The sequence below is a fragment of the Grampus griseus genome (assembly GCF_964374135.1).
Source record: "Grampus griseus genome assembly, chromosome: 15".
In the NCBI taxonomy this organism is placed as follows: domain Eukaryota; kingdom Metazoa; phylum Chordata; class Mammalia; order Artiodactyla; family Delphinidae; genus Grampus; species Grampus griseus.
The window spans coordinates 61528083-61548005 of record NC_139009.1 but is presented as its reverse complement, the minus strand read 5'-3'; the positions used below and the strand labels follow the sequence as shown (position 1 = coordinate 61548005).

At 54.2% G+C, this 19923-nt stretch overlaps 2 protein-coding genes across 8 annotated transcripts in view; both read left to right on the top strand.

Annotated features, from left to right (window-relative positions):
* RAB11FIP5 (RAB11 family interacting protein 5) overlaps window positions 1-9480 on the top strand; it is a 35868-nt gene extending 26388 nt beyond the window's left edge. For 2 of the 3 annotated variants that reach the window (XM_082671962.1, XM_082671961.1), the window contains 3 exons: window positions 1829-3499; window positions 6816-7005; window positions 7264-9480. In XM_082671962.1, coding sequence (XP_082528088.1) covers window positions 1829-3499; window positions 6816-7005; window positions 7264-7467 — 2065 coding nt within the window. In that variant the 3' untranslated portion in view covers window positions 7468-9480. The remainder of the gene's footprint in view (window positions 1-1828; window positions 3500-6815; window positions 7006-7263) is intronic. The other variant, XM_082671963.1, reaches the window with a different exon arrangement.
* Window positions 9481-11167: 1687 nt separating this feature from the next.
* Window positions 11168-19923, top strand: part of SFXN5 (sideroflexin 5) — a 116318-nt gene continuing 107562 nt past the window's right edge. For all 5 annotated transcript variants that reach the window (XM_082672041.1, XM_082672044.1, XM_082672040.1 and 2 more), the window contains exon 1: window positions 11168-11289. In XM_082672041.1, coding sequence (XP_082528167.1) covers window positions 11185-11289 — 105 coding nt within the window. In that variant the 5' untranslated portion in view covers window positions 11168-11184. The remainder of the gene's footprint in view (window positions 11290-19923) is intronic.

Genomic DNA, 19923 nt, shown 5'->3' with positions numbered 1-19923 from the left:
TGCCCCCGGTGTCTGCGGATGAGCTGGCCCTGCCTCTGCCCAGCTCTGTGTGGGACCTGCTCCGTCTGGCCCCTGGGTTCCCGGAAGAATCCTGGCTCCAGACTTCTGGGCCTCTTTCCATAGGTGCCCCTCCTACCCCAACCATCGTTCCTCGTGGGCTGATTGGTGAGGCCTGGCTTCTGGGACCTCAGGGCTCGCCCCGAGCATTTCCCCGTGGGAAGAAGCAGCTTGAGTGGAGAAGGTGGATGTGTAGGAGTTCTTCAGGATGTTTCCACCTGGGCTGGCAGGGGTCAAGGAATGGGGGTCTTGGGGCTTAGAGGGGGGCTGAAGGTGGGGGTCAAATAGCAGGCAAATCCAGGCCACTGACAGGCCCCTGAAGTCTGGGCTCAGCTGCAAGGAGCCTCAAACCATTGTCAGACTGCTGAAAGCAGGGGTGTTGGGTCCCCCTTTCCCCCTGCACTGTCTTTCTGGACTTCTGTCTGTGTCCGGGGGTTGTCCCGGGGAAGCCAAGAGCTCTAATTTTAGAGTCTATTCCTTCCCATTCCCCTCACGTCAGCTGCATGCTGTAGATAAGGTACAAGTGCAGGACATGCCCCCTCCAAGAAGACCCTGGAGGGGACACCTGAAGGCCAGCACGTATCTTGGGGAGTGTGAGTGTATTATCAAGGAGTGGATTTCCCAGGGGGGCCAGGGATCTGTGTGGGGGACCCTGGGAGGCCCCTGGTGACATCCAGAGTTGCTGCTGCTGCCTCTGCTGCCACATCCCAGCCTCTGTCTCCCCAGCAGCGTTGCTTCCAAGGCTGGCCCGTGGGTGCCCTTGGTGAGGGAGGCTGCCTGCCATGTGCCAGGCCAGGTGGATGCCTGACAGCAGACATCCTCAGCAGTGTCTTGTCCTCCTTGGCCGGTTATGGTACCCTTCCCAGAAGCGAAAAGGCCACGTCCTCTCCAGCTGACACCTTGTCCTGCCTGTTAACAGCCCCATCATTACCTCTCATTTGTGCAAGGGTTCAGGAGAACCCAGGCTGTTTCAGGAGTCAGAATGTCGGGCACCGGCTGGGTTCTGTTAGTGCTGGCTTCATCCAGCCAAATACCTGGGCCTTGCTTTTCTCTGGTCTCTTTATCCTGTCCAAGCCAGCTGGTATTTTCTTTCCTCTGTCTCAGTCCATAAAGGGATGTCAGGTGCTTTCTGGTTGGTTCTTCAGGTGTCAGTCTGGCCTCGAGTAGTCGTCAGCATGGGGTAGTAGTTGGGATCACTCCTGTTAAGTGGGATTCTTGCTCCTCGTGGTTGGTGTGAGGACCGGATGAGCTCTGCCTAGAATCTTCATCCTTGGGTGATGCCTCGTCATGTACACATCGGGGTCTTCCCTCTGTCCCCTGGCCCACGTGCCCGAGCCCAGCTCGGGGAGCACGGTAGCACCTCTTCCCCAGGCAGGTGGCGGGCAGGGGTGTGGTGTTCAGCAGGGGCGTTTCCAGTCTTGGCATTAACCAGGAGGCTCACGGTTTTGTCTCCCTCCACAGCCTGGACGTGTCTCCTCAGGTAGAATCTGACCCAGCTGCTCTTCCTCACCACGTCCCCTGCTCCCCCTGTGCTCCGGCCCCCCCACTCCTGCTCCCACCTCTGCTCCTATGCTAAGCACTAACCTTTTTGCAGCCACCTCCCCCGCTGTTGCCGCTGCTGCCGCTGCCACCGCCATCCCTGAAGCCACCCATGGGGATTCTTGGGTCTTACCAACCCGTTCCTCTCCTCCCTGCAGAGCAACCCTTTCTTCGAGGAGCTCGTAGCCGACATAGCACTAAACTCTCCTTCACCTGCTCCCTCTCTCCCCAGTGCCTCGAGGGCCAGCCCCACTCCCCTGGCCTCCCCTGGGAAAGCCCCGCCTGAGTGGGACGACACCTTCAACATCTTTGCTGCCAGCAGGCTGCGTCCAGAGGCCAGGAATGAGATCCTGGCCCCAGCAGGAGTGGGGCTGGAGGTGACTGGGCAGCAAGACCCAGGCCCTGGGGCCGTGACAGTGAAAGCAGCTGAGCCCCAGGGGGACCCTGGGGGAGGAGAAGGAGGTGGGAGCAGCCTGTGGCTGGAGCCCAGAGTTCCTCTGGACTTGGGACTGGACCTTCGGAGCAGGAGTGTGGTTGACCCGGGGCCCCTCGGGGCGGAAGGGGCCTGCCTGCCCTCCGCGTCAGCCCAGCTGCACCTGAGAGCCTCAGACTCTGAAGCAGACAGGGAGTTGCCCGCCCCAGGAGGGGAAGCAGGGCAGAGTCTGGCAGACAGTGCGACGTCTCTCTTTAGCTCCCCAGAAGTGATCAGTCTGTGGGAGAGGCTGCCTGGCCCAGACAGTGCCCCTGAGGGCCAGGACGAGGAGGCGTCCCGAGATGGCAGCCAGCTTTTCCATGAGCTCGACACAGTTGACGATTCCTGGCCATGGGATGTGGTCACCGTTTCTCCTGCAGCTGAGGCTTCCTCACCAGTCCTGCGGGGAGAGTCCGATGAGCCGCCCACTCCCCAGATGCAGCCAGAGTCGCCAGAACCTGTGAGCCCCAAGAGGAGTGAGGGGCTTCCCCCACTGGAGCCGGAGTCAGAGCCCGAACCTGAGTGGGTGTCGAACGAGGGGCTGCAGCCCAACACAGCACCGCCCAAGCCACTGCGTCTCCTCATACCCTCAGATTCCCAGGAGAAGGAGGCAGCGGTGGAGGAAGAGAAGGAGAAAGCGGCAGGGGGGCTGGGTAGCAGGGGGTCAGAGATGGGAGGAGAAGATGTCTTCCCAAGTGCGTTGATTGCTGGTCCCCAGGCGGCCGAGGAGGAGGAGGAGGGCGGCGAGAAGCCGGAGTCAGAGTCTGACAGCCACTCTGGAGCCATGCTGGGTGGGCCAGGCCTGGAAGATCTAGCAGAGGATGCCAGCCCTCCTGTGTCTGGGCCCTGCCTACCTCGGCCCACCAGCTGTCCTCAGGGTCCTGCCCCTACACCCTCAAAGACCTTGGCTCTTCAGAGTCAGCAGATCTGGGCGGCTCCAGAGAGAGGAGAAGGCCCTGAGGCTCCTGAGGCCCAGACCCAGGAACCAGTAGGAGAGGCACATGGGTTCCTGTCAGGCAGCTCTCAGCTTGCTGACTTGTGGGTCTCGGAAGAGGATGCCTTGAACCCCTTCTTGCCTCAGGGGAGCCAAGATCCCCCCAGCCTCCCGTCCACATCCCTTCCAGGGTCCAGGGACCCTTCCGTCCACTGTGGTCCCGAAGAGCTGCCCACCCCCGCAGAACCTGCCTGTCCGCGGCCCCCTCTCCCACCCTGGGCCAGCCGCCACCACGGGGGGCCCAGCCCTCCGTGCTCGCCCCTGCCTGGAGCCTGGCCCCTGACCTCTTCCTCCCCGCCCCCCGGGGAGCCAGCCTCCCCCACTGGGAGCTCCCCCCCTCCACTTGGGGAGGACCACGCTGCAGTCACCCCAGCCTCCCCGCTTGCGCTTCTGCCCTTGGAGACACGACCAGCTGAGGAGCCACATCCCAGTGCCAGGTGAGCAGGCGCCCAGAAACCAGTCTCTAGGAGGAAGGGGGGCGCAGAGCAGCTTCAGCTCCTCCAGGGGCCGGTGAGGGGTTCCTTCACCCCAAGGCAGGACGGCGGAAGCTTTGGAGACATGCGCCTTCCGTGGTACTGTCTCTGAAGCTGCTTCCTCTTGGGACCTTGGACCAGCAGGTGTCCCCATAAGCCGGGGGTTTGGGGGATGATGATGATGAGGTGTAGGGGGTGAGGAATGAGGTGGGGAGAAGTGATATGGGCCAGCAGGGAAAGGGGGATGTGAGCTCGGGTTCTCAGCACAGGAGGGGCTAGGGCAGTGCAGCTTGTCAAATGGCGGCCCTTGGGGGAGCAGACTGTGGAAGGCAGAGAGCCAGAGGGGAGGGACTGGTCCTGAGGTCAGAGAGGAGAGCCAAGATACCTTTAGAGGACAAAAGAAAAGCTAAGATGCTCCCCACATACATGACCCTCAGAAAAATGTTTTTTTCCTGACCCCAGCAGGTGCCTCATCGGTTTGCATTTGTGCCTTTCAGGGGGTGGTCCTGACGTGCTTAGGACTGTGCTGAGTGGACAGAGGATGCCTGTGTGACTGTGGTCACTGTGGCATTGGTCTCTTTTGGAAGAATTATGAGGCCGTGACCTCACCGGGTGGCTGGTGAGGGGTGACCAGAGCTGAGGCCCGGAGAGACAGGTCACTGTGGGGAATGGCGTACGACTTAGATGGGGCAGCAAAGCCCAGAGGGAGTCTAGCACTTCAGGAGACCTGAGTGAAGAAGTGGGGCGTGGGGAGGAGCAGAGGGGCACAGGCTCCAGCACTGGCCGGCCTCTGGGAGGCCCCCAGCCCACCAACTCATACCTTTGGTCATCCGGATTCACTGAGTGTCGACTGTGTGACAGGCACTGAACAGAGATGAAAGACACGGTTCCCACCGTATTCCCAAGGAGTTCCCAATCCAGAGGGGAAGATAAAAGTGAACCGGGGAAGGGAAACCCCAGGGGGCCAGTGCTGATAGGCGAAAAGTGGGTGGGAAGGAGCCTGGGCTGCTCCCGACTGCTGTTCCAGTGGGAGGTGGTGATGCTGATCCCAGAAGTGAGGGAGAGGAGGTGGTTAGGGCTTCCTTGCTCTGATGACAGCATCCTCAGCTGGCCCTGCCACACTCCAGCACCACTTCTAATTATACTCACCACTTTCTGGAAGTTTTATTCTCCTCAGAGTTGGCGTCACATCTGTACTTGGCATGTTCCTTCCATCATGACGTTGATGGGCCAAGTAGAGCTGTCCCCATTTATCAGATGAGGAAATGGAGTCTATGAGAGCTGCAGGGTCCAGGGTCCCTCAGATGTAGTGGGGGGGCAGTCAGACTGAGAGCCCAAGACTCCTGGCCCCCCATTCAGGGGGTTTTTATGCCGCACTGGTATTCCTGCCCTCCCTCAGCACAGCCCAAAGGTGGCATGAGAGCTGCCTTTACATCCTCACCCTTAACATAAACTCCTAGATGGGCAGGAGGGGCTGGGATGTGTTCTTTTCCCTACCGTCTGCTCCCGCCTGGCTCTCTGCCTCTCCTCCCGGGTTGTGACCCTGAACCCACAGCCCTGTCCTGAGTATCAGAGCTGGCTTCTCTGGGTCTGGGTGGGCCTCCCTTCAGTGGTGTTCGGGGGCCTTGGGATAAGCTGTTTTGCTTCCTCCTCCTGAATGGTCCACTTCCTCTGTGAAGTAAGTATAAATTTAGGAGGTCCTCTAGAGGCAGGTTAAGTTGAATTGGAAGCTGATGCTTACAGTTTGGGTACCCGTGACAGGTACAAGGTGCTGGGGGATCCCAGAGGAGAGTCACCTTAGTCAGCGTGGGGGAATCAGGAAGGTTTCCTGGAGGAAGTGGACTTGCACAGCTTTGAAACATGAGTAGGCGTTAGCAGGCCAGCAGGCAGAGGGGCAGTGTTCCAGACAGCAGCAGCTTTGACAAGAACCTAAAGATGAGAGCGAGCACGTCTTCCTCTGGCTGGAGTGAATGAGGGAGTAGGGGGTCAGGAAGAAAGGGCAGCGGCCCGGTTGTGTTAGAGATTGTGTTTTCTTACCTTGATAGGGAGCTGGGGAGGTGAGACCCTTGTCCCACACAGAACGGAGGAGTGGTTGGAGGTGGGCAAGATTGCCCCGGAGGAGCTGATTTAGCAGTTGGGTGTGGCTGGAAAAAGGTTTACTCAACGCTGGCTTGGAGAGGGGGGGATAGTGTGAGAGAAGGTGAGAAGGCAGCAGGGCTTGACGTTTGTCAAGGCTGAGGTGGGAGTGGGGGGCGTTCCGAGGGGTTCCTAGGTTTCTGACTAGAGCTGTACGAGGCTAATGGTGCCTGGCGCTCACCATGAGGGAGCGTAGGAAAGGGCAGGCAGGCCGGGGGGGAGTGTGGGTTCCTCTGGAGCCAGCCTGCAACTGTCTGCCTAGGTCTAGAGCTCAGGGGTGAGGTCTGGGCTGAAGATGGAGATCAGAGGTGGAGGGGAGAGGACCCAGGGGCAGACCCTCAGTTGAGCCTGGGAAGGATGTCAGGTGTCAGGAAACCAGACAGAGGTCTTGAGGAAAACCAGGGAGGAGAGCAGTCCAAAGGAAAGAGTGAGTGAGCAGTCCAAGGGTCAGTTCTGCAGAGAGGTCAGTGAGGTGAGAACTGAGGGGTTGGTGGCCTCAGCAGGAACACTTGTGACGGGCCGGTGGGGGCCACTGTCCTAAAGGGTTGAGGAGTCAACGAAAGGTGGGAACTTGTAGAGACAGAATGTGGTCCACATGCTCTGGAGAGGCTGGGTGAGAAGGAAGAAGAGGTGGGGATGACTGAGGGTGAGGGCTAGGCGAAGACAAGGCCAAGGGAGGGTTTCTCAGGCCTCTGTAAATGCTGATGGCAAGCAGCTGGTAGAGGTGGGCGAGTGACCAAGCACCCCAGTCTGCTCAGGTCTTCCTTGGCTTTAGCAGCACTGGAAGTCCCACATCCTAGGCATCCCCGGTCCTGGGAAAATTAGGAAACTGGGAGGATTGATCATCCCCCTAGAGAAACGTTACAGTAGAGAAGAGGAGGGAGGGGGGCTGGCTGGAGGGGGTGGCTCTGGCAAAGACTGGGATTAGGTACAGAGAAGTCTGCAGGACGGCCTCTGCTGTCCCTGTGAAGGGGGTGCAGCGGGGAGGGGCAGGTGGTGGAGTGAGGAGAGCAGTGAGGGCAGGGGCGTTGGGGGGCAGTCACCACCAGGTGGTGAGACCTGCTGGCCCCACAGAGAAGGTGGCCCCTCTTTTCCTTGTGCCACCCATCCTTCCCCATAACGCATCTCCTTTCTGTCTTTGCAGTCCCCACCCTGTGAAGCCCCTCAGTGCTGCCCCAGTGGAGGGCAGCCCTGACAGGAAGCAGTCCCGCTCTAGTCTGAGTACAGCCCTGAGCAGCGGGCTGGAGAAGCTCAAGACCGTCACATCTGGCAGCATTCAGCCTGTGGCTCCAGCCCCCCAGGTTGGCCAGACTGTGGACGCCAAGAGGCTGAAGGTGAGGCCCAGCAGGGTGCCTGGGGCGTCAGAGCAGACGTTTGGTGCTGTGAAGAGACGTCAGGTGTCTCGAGGTCAGGGGCCGGGTGCTGGGCAGGGTGGAGCAAGGAGCAGGCCTGGCCCCCCTCACCAGAGCCTTGAAGCCAGTTAGGCTGTCCCTGGCATTGGGACAGAGGCAGCTCCTAGGGCCTGTGTGGGGAAACTGGGGTGCAGGTGGGCCTGAGGCTGTCCTGCTCACTCTTACTCCCTCTGGCCTCAGGACTCTGGTGTGCTGGACCAGTCGGCCAAATACTACCACCTGACCCACGACGAGCTCATCGGTCTGCTCCTGCAGCGGGAGCGGGAGCTGAGCCAGCGCGACGAGCACGTGCAGGAGCTAGAGAGCTACATCGACCGGCTGCTGGTGCGGATCATGGAGACCTCGCCCACACTGCTGCAGATTCCCCCTGCTCCCCCCAAGTAGCCCTCTTCACCCCCATCCCCAGAGGCTTGGCGCAGACCCACTACCCAGTAGGGCTCGCACCCTCCCTCCCTCCCTCCCGCTGAACTCTCACCTGGGTCTGGGTGCAGCCTGTCCTCTGTTGTCACCCCTTGTTCCCGCTCTCTCCTGCCTCAACTGGGGCTGCTGGCAAGGGAGCCCTTTGGACTCCCATTGGCGCCATCAAGTTCTGTGTACAACTTGTGTCTTTGGGAGCCCTGAGTCTTTCCCATCTGCCTATTTTCATACCCCTTAGCTTTGGGGGCTCCAGGGAATTGGAGCAAAGAATTTCGCCCTCAAGAGGGAGCAGGGGTGAGCTGCAATGCGATGTGGTGGTATCTGGGACATACTTTATTACCCGCATTTCTTCCACGGCTAAACCCTTGTCTTCTCCACCTCCCTCCAGCCTCTGGAGGTCTCCTGGTAGTACTGGGGCTGTGGCAGGGACCAAGCGCCCAGTTCTCTGTGAGTTATGGGCAACCAGGGCACCTACTCTTCAGCCTCACGTCCAATTTCCCTGGGAGCAGGGAGCCTGTATGGTCTAGTCTGCCGTGTCCCAAGTCTGACTGCTTTCAGCTGTTTGCCGAGCGAGTGCAGCGTAGATGGCGGGAGATGATGGGGGCCGCTCCCCACCCTCGTCTGCTGACTTTTGCATTGAGTGTCATGTGTGAATGCATGGAGAGCTGGGACAGGAGTGGGGAGAGCCCCTTCTCACCCACCTCCAGGCTTTGGGCTGCTTATGTTTGGGGATCAAGCCTCCAGCTCTGTTCTCATTGCCTGTCCAGATGCCAAAACTGTGCTGCTGCAGGGTTTGAACTTTTGGAAACCAATTAAAATGTGCCTTTTGTGGGTAGGGTCAAAAGCCTCCGGATGTAGACCTCTCCCCCTAGTTGGCGTCCCCCTCCCCTCCTGTTGAGCACATGGGGTTGGATCTTTTGGGGCCCTGGGAATGGGACAGGAGGGTGGGGGCAGCCCTGCTGCATGCTCTGCCCCTCCCCTAGAGTTAATTTCAGCTAAGGTTCCGGCCAGGCTGCTGCTGCTCCCTCAGCATCCCTGCCATCCTCTCCTCCTCCCTCAGCACAAATTGAGGAGGGTCCTAGGATAAAAACTACATTCTGGGAGTGGGAGGTCCCCCTCTGCCTACACTTAGGAAAAGCCTTCCTTGCCCTCCCATTCACCCACTAGCTGCTGACCAGACCGAAAGGGTCTGCTCCATGTCCTTGCCTGGCTTGGCTGCAGTGCACTTTGAAACAAAGTGTCTGTCCTTTGGCCCGGCCCCTGGTTTGCTTGCAGAAAACATGACAGACTTGCCCATGGTATCTGCAGGGAATCTTTGGTGGCTGGGGGTACTCTGCCTTAGCATTGTGCGGTGAGGAGGTGCTGAAGGGGGATGCTTTTGGCCCACCGAGAAGGTGAGAGCTCCTCTGTGACTACCTCTTCTTCATGAGACGGCCTGTGGGGTCACTCGGACAGCCGTGGAAAGGGATGTGCTCTCCGGGTCATGTCTTCCTTCTGCCAGGATGAAGCCGAGGAGTCCCACACATGGGGGAAAGCCCCTGTCATGTTATCTACCTTAAGAATCACTCGTCAGAGCTGAGGAGTGTTCACAGGTGCTCAAGACTTTGATCATGTTTCGGGAGGGTCATTGGGGGTTGGATGGGTGTCTCTTCAGGAGGAAGGGGATCACTCCTCCACTAGGTGTTCCTCTGGGCTCTATTCAGTCTCAGTCCTGATCCTGGTCTTCCACTCGCCCTTGATTATGGGCCTCCAAAATGCCCAGGGCAGGGATGTCTTCAGAAGAGTTTTGAGCTGAAGCCCGGGGTTCTTGTGGCTGTTTTTGCTCCTAGCCATAACTTGGAGGAGAGCTGCAGGTGGGGTGGGCAGGGAGCAGGCACAGTTCTGCTTTGCTGTTTGTCTTCCTAGTTGTAACGCCTGTTTATAAAGAGCTTGTTCTTTATGTTTTGAGCACTTTATGAAGAATAAAAAATTAACATACTGCAGGTGGCTCTGTTGTGTTACTGTTTTGATAAGTGTATGAAGGAGGCTTCCGTGGGGGAGAAAGCAGCCTTAAATCAAGATGATGCGGTTCTCGGATGATAACCGCCCCTGCCCTAACCTCAGGGGCAGCAGCACAGTGTTGCTGAGTGGGCCGGGCTCTGTCTTTTCTCATTCCCGGGAAACCCACATTTACCGAGTGATGTGGGGCATACAGAGGGATTTTAAAAGACGTGATTCCTACTCTCAAGCCACTTAGTCTAGTAGGGAAAGATAAGATACAAATCCAAGATACAAATGGTTTCTTCACGGCCAGCTAGACTTTCTCCAGCTAGGAAAAGTCCATTTCTCGTGGTTCGACATGGAAGAGGAACTGACTGCTACAGATCATGCAGTGTCCAGAAGGCATGAGCCAACCCAGCACTTCACCATAAGCCTAAGGAGATTCACAGTGCGGGCGTGGGGGGAGGGGTGGGGTGGTGGTTAGGTTCCCAAGGTCAAAAACCAAACATTTCTACTGTCCTCTTGGGCAAAACAGGCAGCTGTCCCTCAGTCATTCCCGTGGCCCTTCCCCCCAGTCTGGCTCACTGACCAGATATTTCAGCTAGGAATCTGCTACTCTAATGTGCATGGGTGTTTATTATCCCTGCTAGTGCCTTGCTCTACAATCTGCAGTACTTCCCCTCTTACCTAAAGTCCTTGTAGCTGGTGCTTGTTAAGCACTTCTGAAACCCCCTCCCCCTCCCCCCATCCCAGTTCTCTTCCAGCCCAGGAACTGGGCCCCGGGAGAGATCTCCGGTTGGCCAGAGGAAGTGAAGGCTGCCAAGGCTCTTAAGTCCTTGCTGTTTAACTCATACAGCAACAAATACTTGAGTTTCTGCTGTGAGCCCTCTCAGCTAGCACTAAGGACTTAGCAATGAATCCAAAAGTCACAACTCCTGCTCTGTGGACCTCACAGTAGGAAAGGCAGATAGTCAAAACCACAAATAATTATAAATTGCAAGGGCTTGCGAAAGGAAAGTGCTGGCTGCTATAGGAATATGTAGTGGATTTTGCGGAAGCAGGGCGAGGATTGGCAAATGCAATATTTAGGCTGAGACCAGAAAGAGTCAGCATCAGGCTAAGATTAAAAAGTTAAGGTCTTTTGGGCCAATGGCGCGGCAAGCGCCCAGCATGCGCCAGGAACTGAGTTGGAGAGCAAGGGACGAGGGGCAGGGTGGCGACGGAAGGACCTGCATGAAGATTCTGCAGTGCAATTCTTTGTACAAAGTTTTCCAGGATTACCCTATTGTCTGGAGTCCTTGCCCATCTGGTCCAAGGGTCGGACCCACTTCAGTAGGGCTCTTCTGGGCTGCATGCAGCTCCAGGAGCGACGCCCACCGCAGCAACTCAAACTTCTAGGGGCAGGTAACCAGCGAGGGGTCGCTCGATGGCCCCCTATCGAGACCTTAAGAGTCGTACACGCACACTCCTCCCGGACTGCCGACGCCTGCAAAATTAGCGGCGGGAACCGAGACCCGGTCTGAGTCGGTGCAACTCTCCGCAGTCTAGGGTTGTCAAGCTCCGTGACAAGAAAAACTACATTCCCCACAACCCCTTGCGCCTCCGGCTTGCTGCGGTTGCTTACGGCCAATCGGGAGAGGCAGCTGTGGCGGGGGCCGAGGAGGGACATTTTAAAAGGGCCGGAGATTGCGGGCGTCAGTGGCCATGGCGGATACAGCGACTACAGCATCGGCGGCGGCGGCGGCTAGTGCCGCTAACGCCTCGACCGATGCACCGCCTTTCCAGCTGGGCAAACCCCGCTTCCAGCAGGTGAGGACCGGGCTGTGGCTTGAGGGTCGGTGGGTAGCATAGGGAGGGCGAGCAAACTCCTCTCCAAAATCCTCTTTAGCCCTAGGGTCTCCGACCCGCGGCCACCAGGGAGCCTGCAGCTACTGCCTGGGGGAACCTCGGCCACAGCCGCCTTTTTCCCATTGGTCAGCGGTGTGGGCGAGGGCTCCCACCTTGGCTCCCTATTGGCCATCGGCGCCGTCACTCCCCATCCGCCCGTGCTCTCCAGTCCTTCCCGCCCGAGGCTCTCTGTGATTGGCCACTGCCCGCCGCGGCCCGGGATCCGAGCTCCCGGGTCCGAGCCGCTTCTGCAGGGTCTCTTGGGCAGGGCAGCCGTCCGCTTCTGGCGGAAAGTTCGAGTCCGGCCCTGGGTGAGAAGTTGGTGTGGCCCAGATGCCTTCTAACTTATTCCCCAGGTGGTGACCGACAGACATTCTTTCCGAGCTGCCCGCGGAGCCTCTGGGCAGCATCCGTGCCCCGCGGCCCCGCTCCCAGCCCTCCACCCCAAGCAGGGTCCGCGGTGGGGATGGGTGAGGGCCGCGAGCCGAGGGGTACCCGCCGCCCGGCGACCCCTCTCCCCTCCGGCGGGGGATTCACTGACGTAGCGAGTCGGCCGGCTGGTGCCCTGCCGGAGATGGAGCGAGGACGTTCGGGGAGAGCCGGGGTGCGGAGGAAACGCTGTGTCATCCCAGGGGACCGCCGGCCGCTCGGAGGGTCCGCGTCCCCGGGAGCCTGCCCCAACCCCCTACCCCGCTGCGACCTCCACGGAGCGCTCTTCTCTGTCCGACCCGATATGACTCTTCGGGGCACTGTGACAGTCGTCCTTTTCCTTCGGAACCCCAGACAGGGCGTCTCTAACTCGCCCTCGGCCCAGGAGACGGGGATAGGGTCCGCAGCCGGGACGTGCGGCCCGGGCTGGAGGCTGGGAAGGGCCGTTCCCACGCCGCATTCCCGGGTCCCCGCTGCCTCCAGCGATGAGGAAATGGACTTGGTTAGGAAAAGGGGCAAAGAGATTCGGCTGAAGTGAACCAGGCTTGCCGGGGGTGGGGGGCAGTGGAGGCGGACGGAAAGAAGTTTGCAGGAAGAAAGGAAATTGTACAAAGGTCGGTGCAGTGGTTGATTGGTTGGTTGTTTTCATGATGGTGGGAGAGGGACTCGTTCCAGCAAAGTGGTGCACTGAGCTTTGCTGATATTAAGGAGTTGCGCTTATGAGCCTTTTGAGAAAATGTCCCCACTGTTTTTAAACAGGACTTTAATTCCTTTAAAAAATAAACCATCTCAGCATGTAGATATCTGAGGCGAGACTGGTGTCATCCTGTCAGTGCAGGGTGCCACCTGGAACTGCCTGTCAGGGGTTCCTCTGCCTGGACTTGAGTGACACTTCATTAGCTGACCCCCTTCTCCGCCCTCCACACACATTCTGTTGTACTGGTCCTTCAAGACTCAGGCCGGCCTCCTCCCCTAAACACTTCCTCCCTTCTTCCCCTTACCCCCTGGTGGGCCCAGGTCTCAGACTCCCTCCTGCCTGCCTCTTTGGCCACCCCAAGTAGGATCCTCAAAGGTCAGCCTTTACAACAGTCTGCCCTGTGGTTCTCTGTGTGATTACTTGGTCTCCTCGACACTTGTGAACACCTTTTGAGAGGAGGGGCTGATCTTGCCCTTCCCTTGTCTCCATCCTACCCTGAGGTGGGGCTTGGCACATAGTAATGTGCTGAATAAAGATCTGTGGGTTCATTTTTTCCCAGTACCTGTCCTGGGACATTCAGTCACACAACAGATATTTGAGAACCTCCTAGTGGCTTTAATGACTGAGCCCTTTGCTGTGATCACCGCTGGAGCCATAAATGCACCTTTGAGGCTACTGTTCAGGCAGCCATTGCTGGTACCTCTTTTTGGCACCACTCCTGAGGGCAGCTAGTGTTTGTTGTATTTGCTTTTGAAGCACCTCTCCCCAAGCATAGTGACCTGCATAAAGCACAGTGAGTGTGATATTCATTCATGTTAAGGAACTTCCCTTTCCTCCAGATCTGCTCCTCCACACGATTCCCTGGTTGTGCAAGCAGCCCAACCTGCCACCCAGATGACTCTCAAGACTGGGAGTCACCTGTATACTTGCCTTCCTCTCCTTCACCCTCTAAATGCAACCAGAGGCCCAGGGTTCTCATCTCAGATAGCTCTCAAATCCACTTATCTCCACTGCTGGAATCCTAGACTGAGCCCCCATCATCTATCTCCTGAGCCACTGCAGAAGCCTCCTGACAGGGCTCCCTACTTGCTCTCTGGCCCCCTTCCAATCCCTTCCTCTTCCGCATGGCAGAGTCCCAACAATGCAGGTCTGATCAGGTGACGCCCCCCCCTCTCGCCCAACACATATGTTCTTAAACACCTTCCAGTGGCTTCCCCTGCTTCTGAGATAAAGACCTCTGTTTGGAAGGCCCCAAAGGCCTGCACAGCCCACCCCTGCCGGCCTCTTCTTGCTCCAGAGGAAACTCCACGCATCCCCTTGAATCCTGCTTCCCACCACACTGGCTACTTTCAGCCCCTTGAACTCTGAGTGGTTCATAATCCAGGGCTCAGTCCCAGAGCCCAATCCAGGGACACCAGTCTCAACCCCCAACCAGTATCACTGCTTTCTGCAAGACTAGGCAGGATCTTTCCTTACTCCCTGGAGTCCCCCCAGAACCCTTCTTCCTTTCATTCCTCAAGGATCTCCCTGTGAAGGGGGCAGGGGGAGGAGGGCCACTGAGCAGTGTCAGAGGGTGGAGAAAGACAGCTTGCCTCGATGGGCTTTGGTCTGTTACCGTCTTTCTCCCCATAAGATGATAATGCTAGCCAAGCATCGTTCTAACCTTTTTGTGCATTGACCTATTTAATTTTCATAACGACCGTGTGAGACAGGTACAGTTATCCCATGTATTATAGGTGAGAAGACCGGCACACAAACAGATTCAGTTACTTCCTAGGCAGTCTGGCTCCAGAGTCTACGTTTGTCTGTTTATTGTCAACTTTTTTATTATGCAGGCTTTCAAACACGCAAAAGTGGAGGCAATTGACAATGAACTCCTGTGCACCCGTCACTCAGTTTCAACAGTTGCCAGTGTGAGGCCCACCTCATTTCACCTATATGCCCCCACCCCAACCAATGAATTATTTTAAAGCAAAGCCCATTATTTCATTGTACGTGCTGTAGATATCTCTCAAAAGTAAAGACTTTTTTGGTTAGCTTTTCTAAATAAACTTTAAAATTTTTGAAATAATTTTGTGTGTACAGAAGTCAAGTAGCAGAATTCCTGTATAACCTTCACCCAAGTTTCCCCTAATGTCATCATCTCAGATTACCACGGTACATTTGTTAGAACTAAGAAACCAGCATTGGAACATTACTATTAACTACACTCCAGACTTTGCTGGATTTCACTATCTTTTACACTAATGTTATCTTTCTGTTCCAGGATCCCACATTCCATTTGGTCGTCATGTTTCCTCAGTCTCCCCTCGGATCTATGACCGTTTCTCAGACTTACCTTGTGTTTGGTGACCCTGACAGTTCTGAGAAGTACTGGTCAGATATTTTATAGAAGGTCCCTCAATTTGGGTTTGTCTAGTGTCTTTCTCATGGTTAGATGGTTATGGGTTTTAGGGGGAGAATGTCACAGAGGTGAAGTGCCTTCTTTTTCACATGGTATCAGAGGGTTTTTTGATTAGTTTTAACATAACCATCATACCACTAACACACCTAAAATAATTATTTCTTAATATCATCAAACCAGTCATTATTTGTCTTAGTCTGTTTGGGGTGCTGTAACAAAATACCATAGATTGGGTAGCATATAAACAACAGAAATTTGTTTCTCACAGTTCTCGAACCTGGAAGTCCAAGATCAAGGCACTGGCAGATTCACTGTCTGAAGAGAGTCAGCTTTCTTGTTCATAGATAACATCTTCTAGCTGTAACCTCCCATGGCAGAAGGGAGGAGGGATCTTTCTGGGGTCTCTTTTATAAGGGCACTAATCCTAATCATTAGGGTAACCTCATCACTTCCCAAAGACCCCAATTCCTAAAACAGTCACCCTGGAGGTTAGAATTTCAACATATGACTTTGGGGGTAGGGTGGGGACAAGCGTTCAGTCCATTGCACTATTCACATTTCCCTGATTGTCACATCATTTTAAAAATAATTGATCTGTTTCATTCAGGATCCCACAAGGCCCACACATCATATTTGACTGATAGGTTCCTTTCATCTCTTCTGATCTATTATTGGTTCTTCCCTCTTTCTTTCTATTTGTTGAAGAAACTGCGTTGTTTGTCCTGTACAATTTCCCTATTCTGAATGTGACTGAAGGTATCTCTGTGGTATAAGTTAAGATGTTCCTCTGTCCCCTGTTGTTCCTGTAAACTTCAAGTCCATACTTTTTTTTTTTTTTTTTTTTTTTTTGCAGTACGTGGGCCTCTCACCGTTGTGGCCTCTCCCGTTACGGAGCACAGGCTCCGGACGTGCAGGCTCAGCGGCCACCGCTCACGGGCCCAGCCGCTCCGCGGCATGTGGGATCCTCCTGGACCAGGGCACGAACCCACGTCCCCTGCATCGGCAGGCGGACTCTCCCACTGCGCCACCAGGGAAGCCCTCAAGTCCATACTTTTAACCACTGCCCCATATTGCCAGGTGAAGGGAAGATGGCAGGAGTGCCTGGGGGAGCTCTGTGAACTGACTGCTCCCTTTCCTCCTCCTTTTCTGCTCATTTCCTTTCCTGAACCCACTCTTTTCTTCCTACAGGCCTGACACCGTTTTTGGCAATTTGGGGCCCCAGGACAGGAAACAAACACACATGATTCTTCCCATTTGTGATTCAGTCTATCCAGAAATAAGTTTGCTTTATTTTTTTTTTTAAACTTCCTTGTTTCTTCTGAAATCTCACTTATCTGCTATGACGACTGGGGGTATGGGTGTGCTGTGTGTGTCCTGGGTCCAAAATCCACCAAGGCCTACGGTAGCAGAGCAGGTGGGTTGCATAGGGCTCTCTCTGGGGTCCAGGGAGCTTGTGGGCAGGAAAATGCACTCTTCACTTCAAGATGGAGAGGTTTGTGTGGGCTGAGAGTCAGGAGGCAATGGGGAAGCTTCTCATATAGTTTGCCTGAAATAAGTTCTAAAGTGAAAATGCCTTGCAGGTAGTTACACATTTACGTTCTATAGGCTAGAGAGCGACTGTTTCCCAGGGTTGGTCCTGGGGCTTGTTTGTGCTGTGGACACGGTCAACACCTTCCAGTCCAGTGGCTCTCAACCCCTGCTGCACAGGAATCACCTGGGCAGGTTTCTAAACAGACACCGATGCCTGGAGCCCATCCCAGGCCAATAGCATTCGAATCCTTGGGTATACAGGCTGGATTTTAGAAAACCCAGGTGATTCAGTGTGTAGCCTCGTTGAGGACTACTGAGCTGGTCCAGCCTTTCCGCCTTTGGGCTGCAGGTTCAGTGATTTAGAGGTCTGGGTGCAGGCAGACTGTCAGTTTCTTCTCAGGCCTTTGCCCACAGCTGCTGCTCCCGAGGCAGCTCTCTGGCTATGCTCTCCTGGGCCAGGCCCCAGAGTTAGGAAGGCAGCAGGCCTTGAGCCCCTGTTGAGAATTAGCTGACTCACCTTTCTTGTGAAGGGAAACGGAAGGAATTACTTGGCTGACTCATTTTTCCAGTGAAGCAAAAGGGAAGGAAAGACACCCACTGATTATCTGATGGGGTAAAAGTAGGGTCTGAATTTTGGAGGGCAAAAAAAGTCATACATATTAAACTATTGAGAAAGTAATAAAAACTAATTAGGCTGAGAAGGTAGAAACCTTCCCTGCTGTGTCCTGCATCAGGCAGGGAGGACAGACACATAAAGGCAGCTATAAAGAAGAGTGCTTCTGACTAGGGCCTGCTCAGCCCTGAGGTATCCCAGCCACCTCCTTCTTTGGGGAGCCACTCTTTCATACTCACTGAGAAATCACATTCTCCAAGGTCATAGATTGCCAGAAACTTTGCTGTTTAAAATGTATCAGTAGTGTCGACTTAGAAAAAAACAGACACAACGTTGATTCTTTTGTTCTAGTTCTGTGAAAAATGCCACTGGTAGTTTGATAGGGATTACATTGAATCTGTAGATTGCTTTGGGTAGTAGAGTCATTTTCACAGTGTTGATTCTTCCAATCCAAGAACTTGGTATATCTCTCCATATATTTGTATCATCTTTAATTTCTTTCATCAGTGTCTTATAATTTTCTGCATACAGGTCTTTTGTCTCCGTAGGTAGGTTTATTCCTAGATATTTTATTCTTTTTGTTGCAATGGTAAATGGGAGTATTTTCTTAATTTCACTTTCAGATTTTTCATCATTAGTGTATAGGAATGCCAGAGATTTCTGTGCATTAATTTTGTATCCTGCTACTTTACCAAATTCATTGATTAGCTCTAGTAGTTTTCTGGTAGCATCTTTAGGATTCTCTATGTAGAGTATCATGTCATCTGCAAACAGTGACAGCTTTACTTCTTCTTTTCCGACTTGGATTCCTTTTATTTCCTTTTCTTCTCTGATTGCTGTGGCTAAAACTTCCAAAACTATGAGACACAGACCTACTACAGAATGGACTTGAGGATATGGGGAGGGGGAAGGGTAAGCTGTGACAAAGTGAGAGAGTGGCATAGACATATATACACTACCAAACGTAAAATAGATAGCTAGTGGGAAGCAGCCGCATAGCACAGGGAGATCAGCTCGGTGCTTTGTGACCACCTAGAGGGGTGGGATAGGGAAGGTGGGAGGGAGGGAGACGCAAGAGGGAAAAGATATGGGAACATATGTTTATGTATAACTGATTCACTTTGTTATAAAGCAGAAACTAACACACGATTGTAAAGCAATTATACTCCAATAAAGATGTAAAAGACAAAAACAAAAACAAACAAAAAACCCCCACAAAAACACAGAACGTAAGAACTGTGAGTTGATTTATTTAGTGTCTTACTGAGGACTATAGTCTGGAAGACACCCTCTCACAGAGCTCTGAGAAACTGCTCTGAAGAGGTAAAGGGGGAGGTCAGCATGTATATGATCTTGGCAAAGGGTACTTGTAATCAAGCACACATCTCAGGAGAAGGTTGCTGCCACGCATGAGGAACAGATATCTTAGTTAATGGTTTTAGTGCTTTTCTAAGTATGGGAAGATGCAAGAATCCATGTTCATAAAAGATTTGTCCTGAAAATGTTTAACTCTGAAGGCCTGTTCTGCCAATTTTCCCAGAGCACAGAGAGCCTCCTTTCTGATCTCCGCCCTGAACTCTGCCCTGAACTCCTTTCAGGGTGTCTTGAAGGTTAGAGACTGCAGCGGCTAATGGTTCAATCCTTGTAGAACCAGGTAACAGTGGGAATGACACATCCCCCTTTTGACTGGTGGGCCTGTGGCACTTTGACTCAGAGAATCAACGCAAGTGCAGAGCTTCAAATAAGGAGCTTTAACTTTATAGTTTTCAAAAAAAAAAACAACCCTACGTCTACTTCTCAGTCCAGACCTATGTGGACCCCCTTCCCCACAGCCCTGCTTTGCTTCCAGCCTGTTAATGTACTGCTTCATTTAAATTTTACTCTACCTTTCCCCAGAATTCTGCACTAACTCAGTTTTTTCCCTTTGTTTGACAAAATGCCTTATAGTTCCTCTACTTTGTGGCCTCCCTCCCTTACTGCAGTGAGTCAGTAAGCCTGACTTTTTCCCAGGGTAGTGGGGGAGGTTAGTCTGATTGGGTTAGGACGTGTATGCCTAGCATTTCCAACTCAGAACCCCTTTCTTGAATCTCAGGCCTATATGTTTAAGTGTTTGTTGAGAGGTTACATCTGGAAGGCCCTTTAAGTATCACAAGTTTACGTGGCCAATCCAGAACTGTTATCTTCCTCTCCACTAAATCAGTATGCTTCTTGCTTTCCTTATCCTGGTTAATAAGCATTAGTGTCTGACTAGAGATCTAGGCATTACCATGACTGTGTTATTCCTCATTCCCCTAGTCAGTTAACCTTGCTCTACTCCCAGGACCTAGCACAGTCTTAGGCACACAGTAGGTCTTCAATAGCTATTTGGTGAATGACTGAAAAAACCACAGGAGCCTGGTGCAGTTTCTGACCCGAGCCTGCATGCCTTTGAGCTCTTGCTGATACCCTTCTCTGCTAGGTAAACGCATCCATCCACTCATCCCAGCTCCTCTGGGAAGCTTCCTGACTCACTAGGGAGGAATAAACTGTGTCTCCTGTGCCCATAATGATGCCTCATTTAGGCAGGGATCACAGTGTTGGTTTTTGTTTGTTTGTTTGTTTTTTTAGAAGATGTTGGGGGTAGGAGTTTATTAATTAATTTATTTATTGTTGCTGTGTTGCCTCTTCGTTTCTGTGCGAGGGCTTTCTCTAGTTGTGGCAAGCGGGGGCCATTCTTCATCGCAGTACGCGGGCCTCACTATGGCGGCCTCTCTTGTTGCGGAGCACAGGCTCCAGACGCGCAGGCTCAGTAGTTGTGGCTCACGGGCCTAGCTGCTCTGCGGCATGTGGGATCCTCCCAGACCAGGGCTCGAACCCGTGTCCCCTGCATTGGCAGGCAGATTC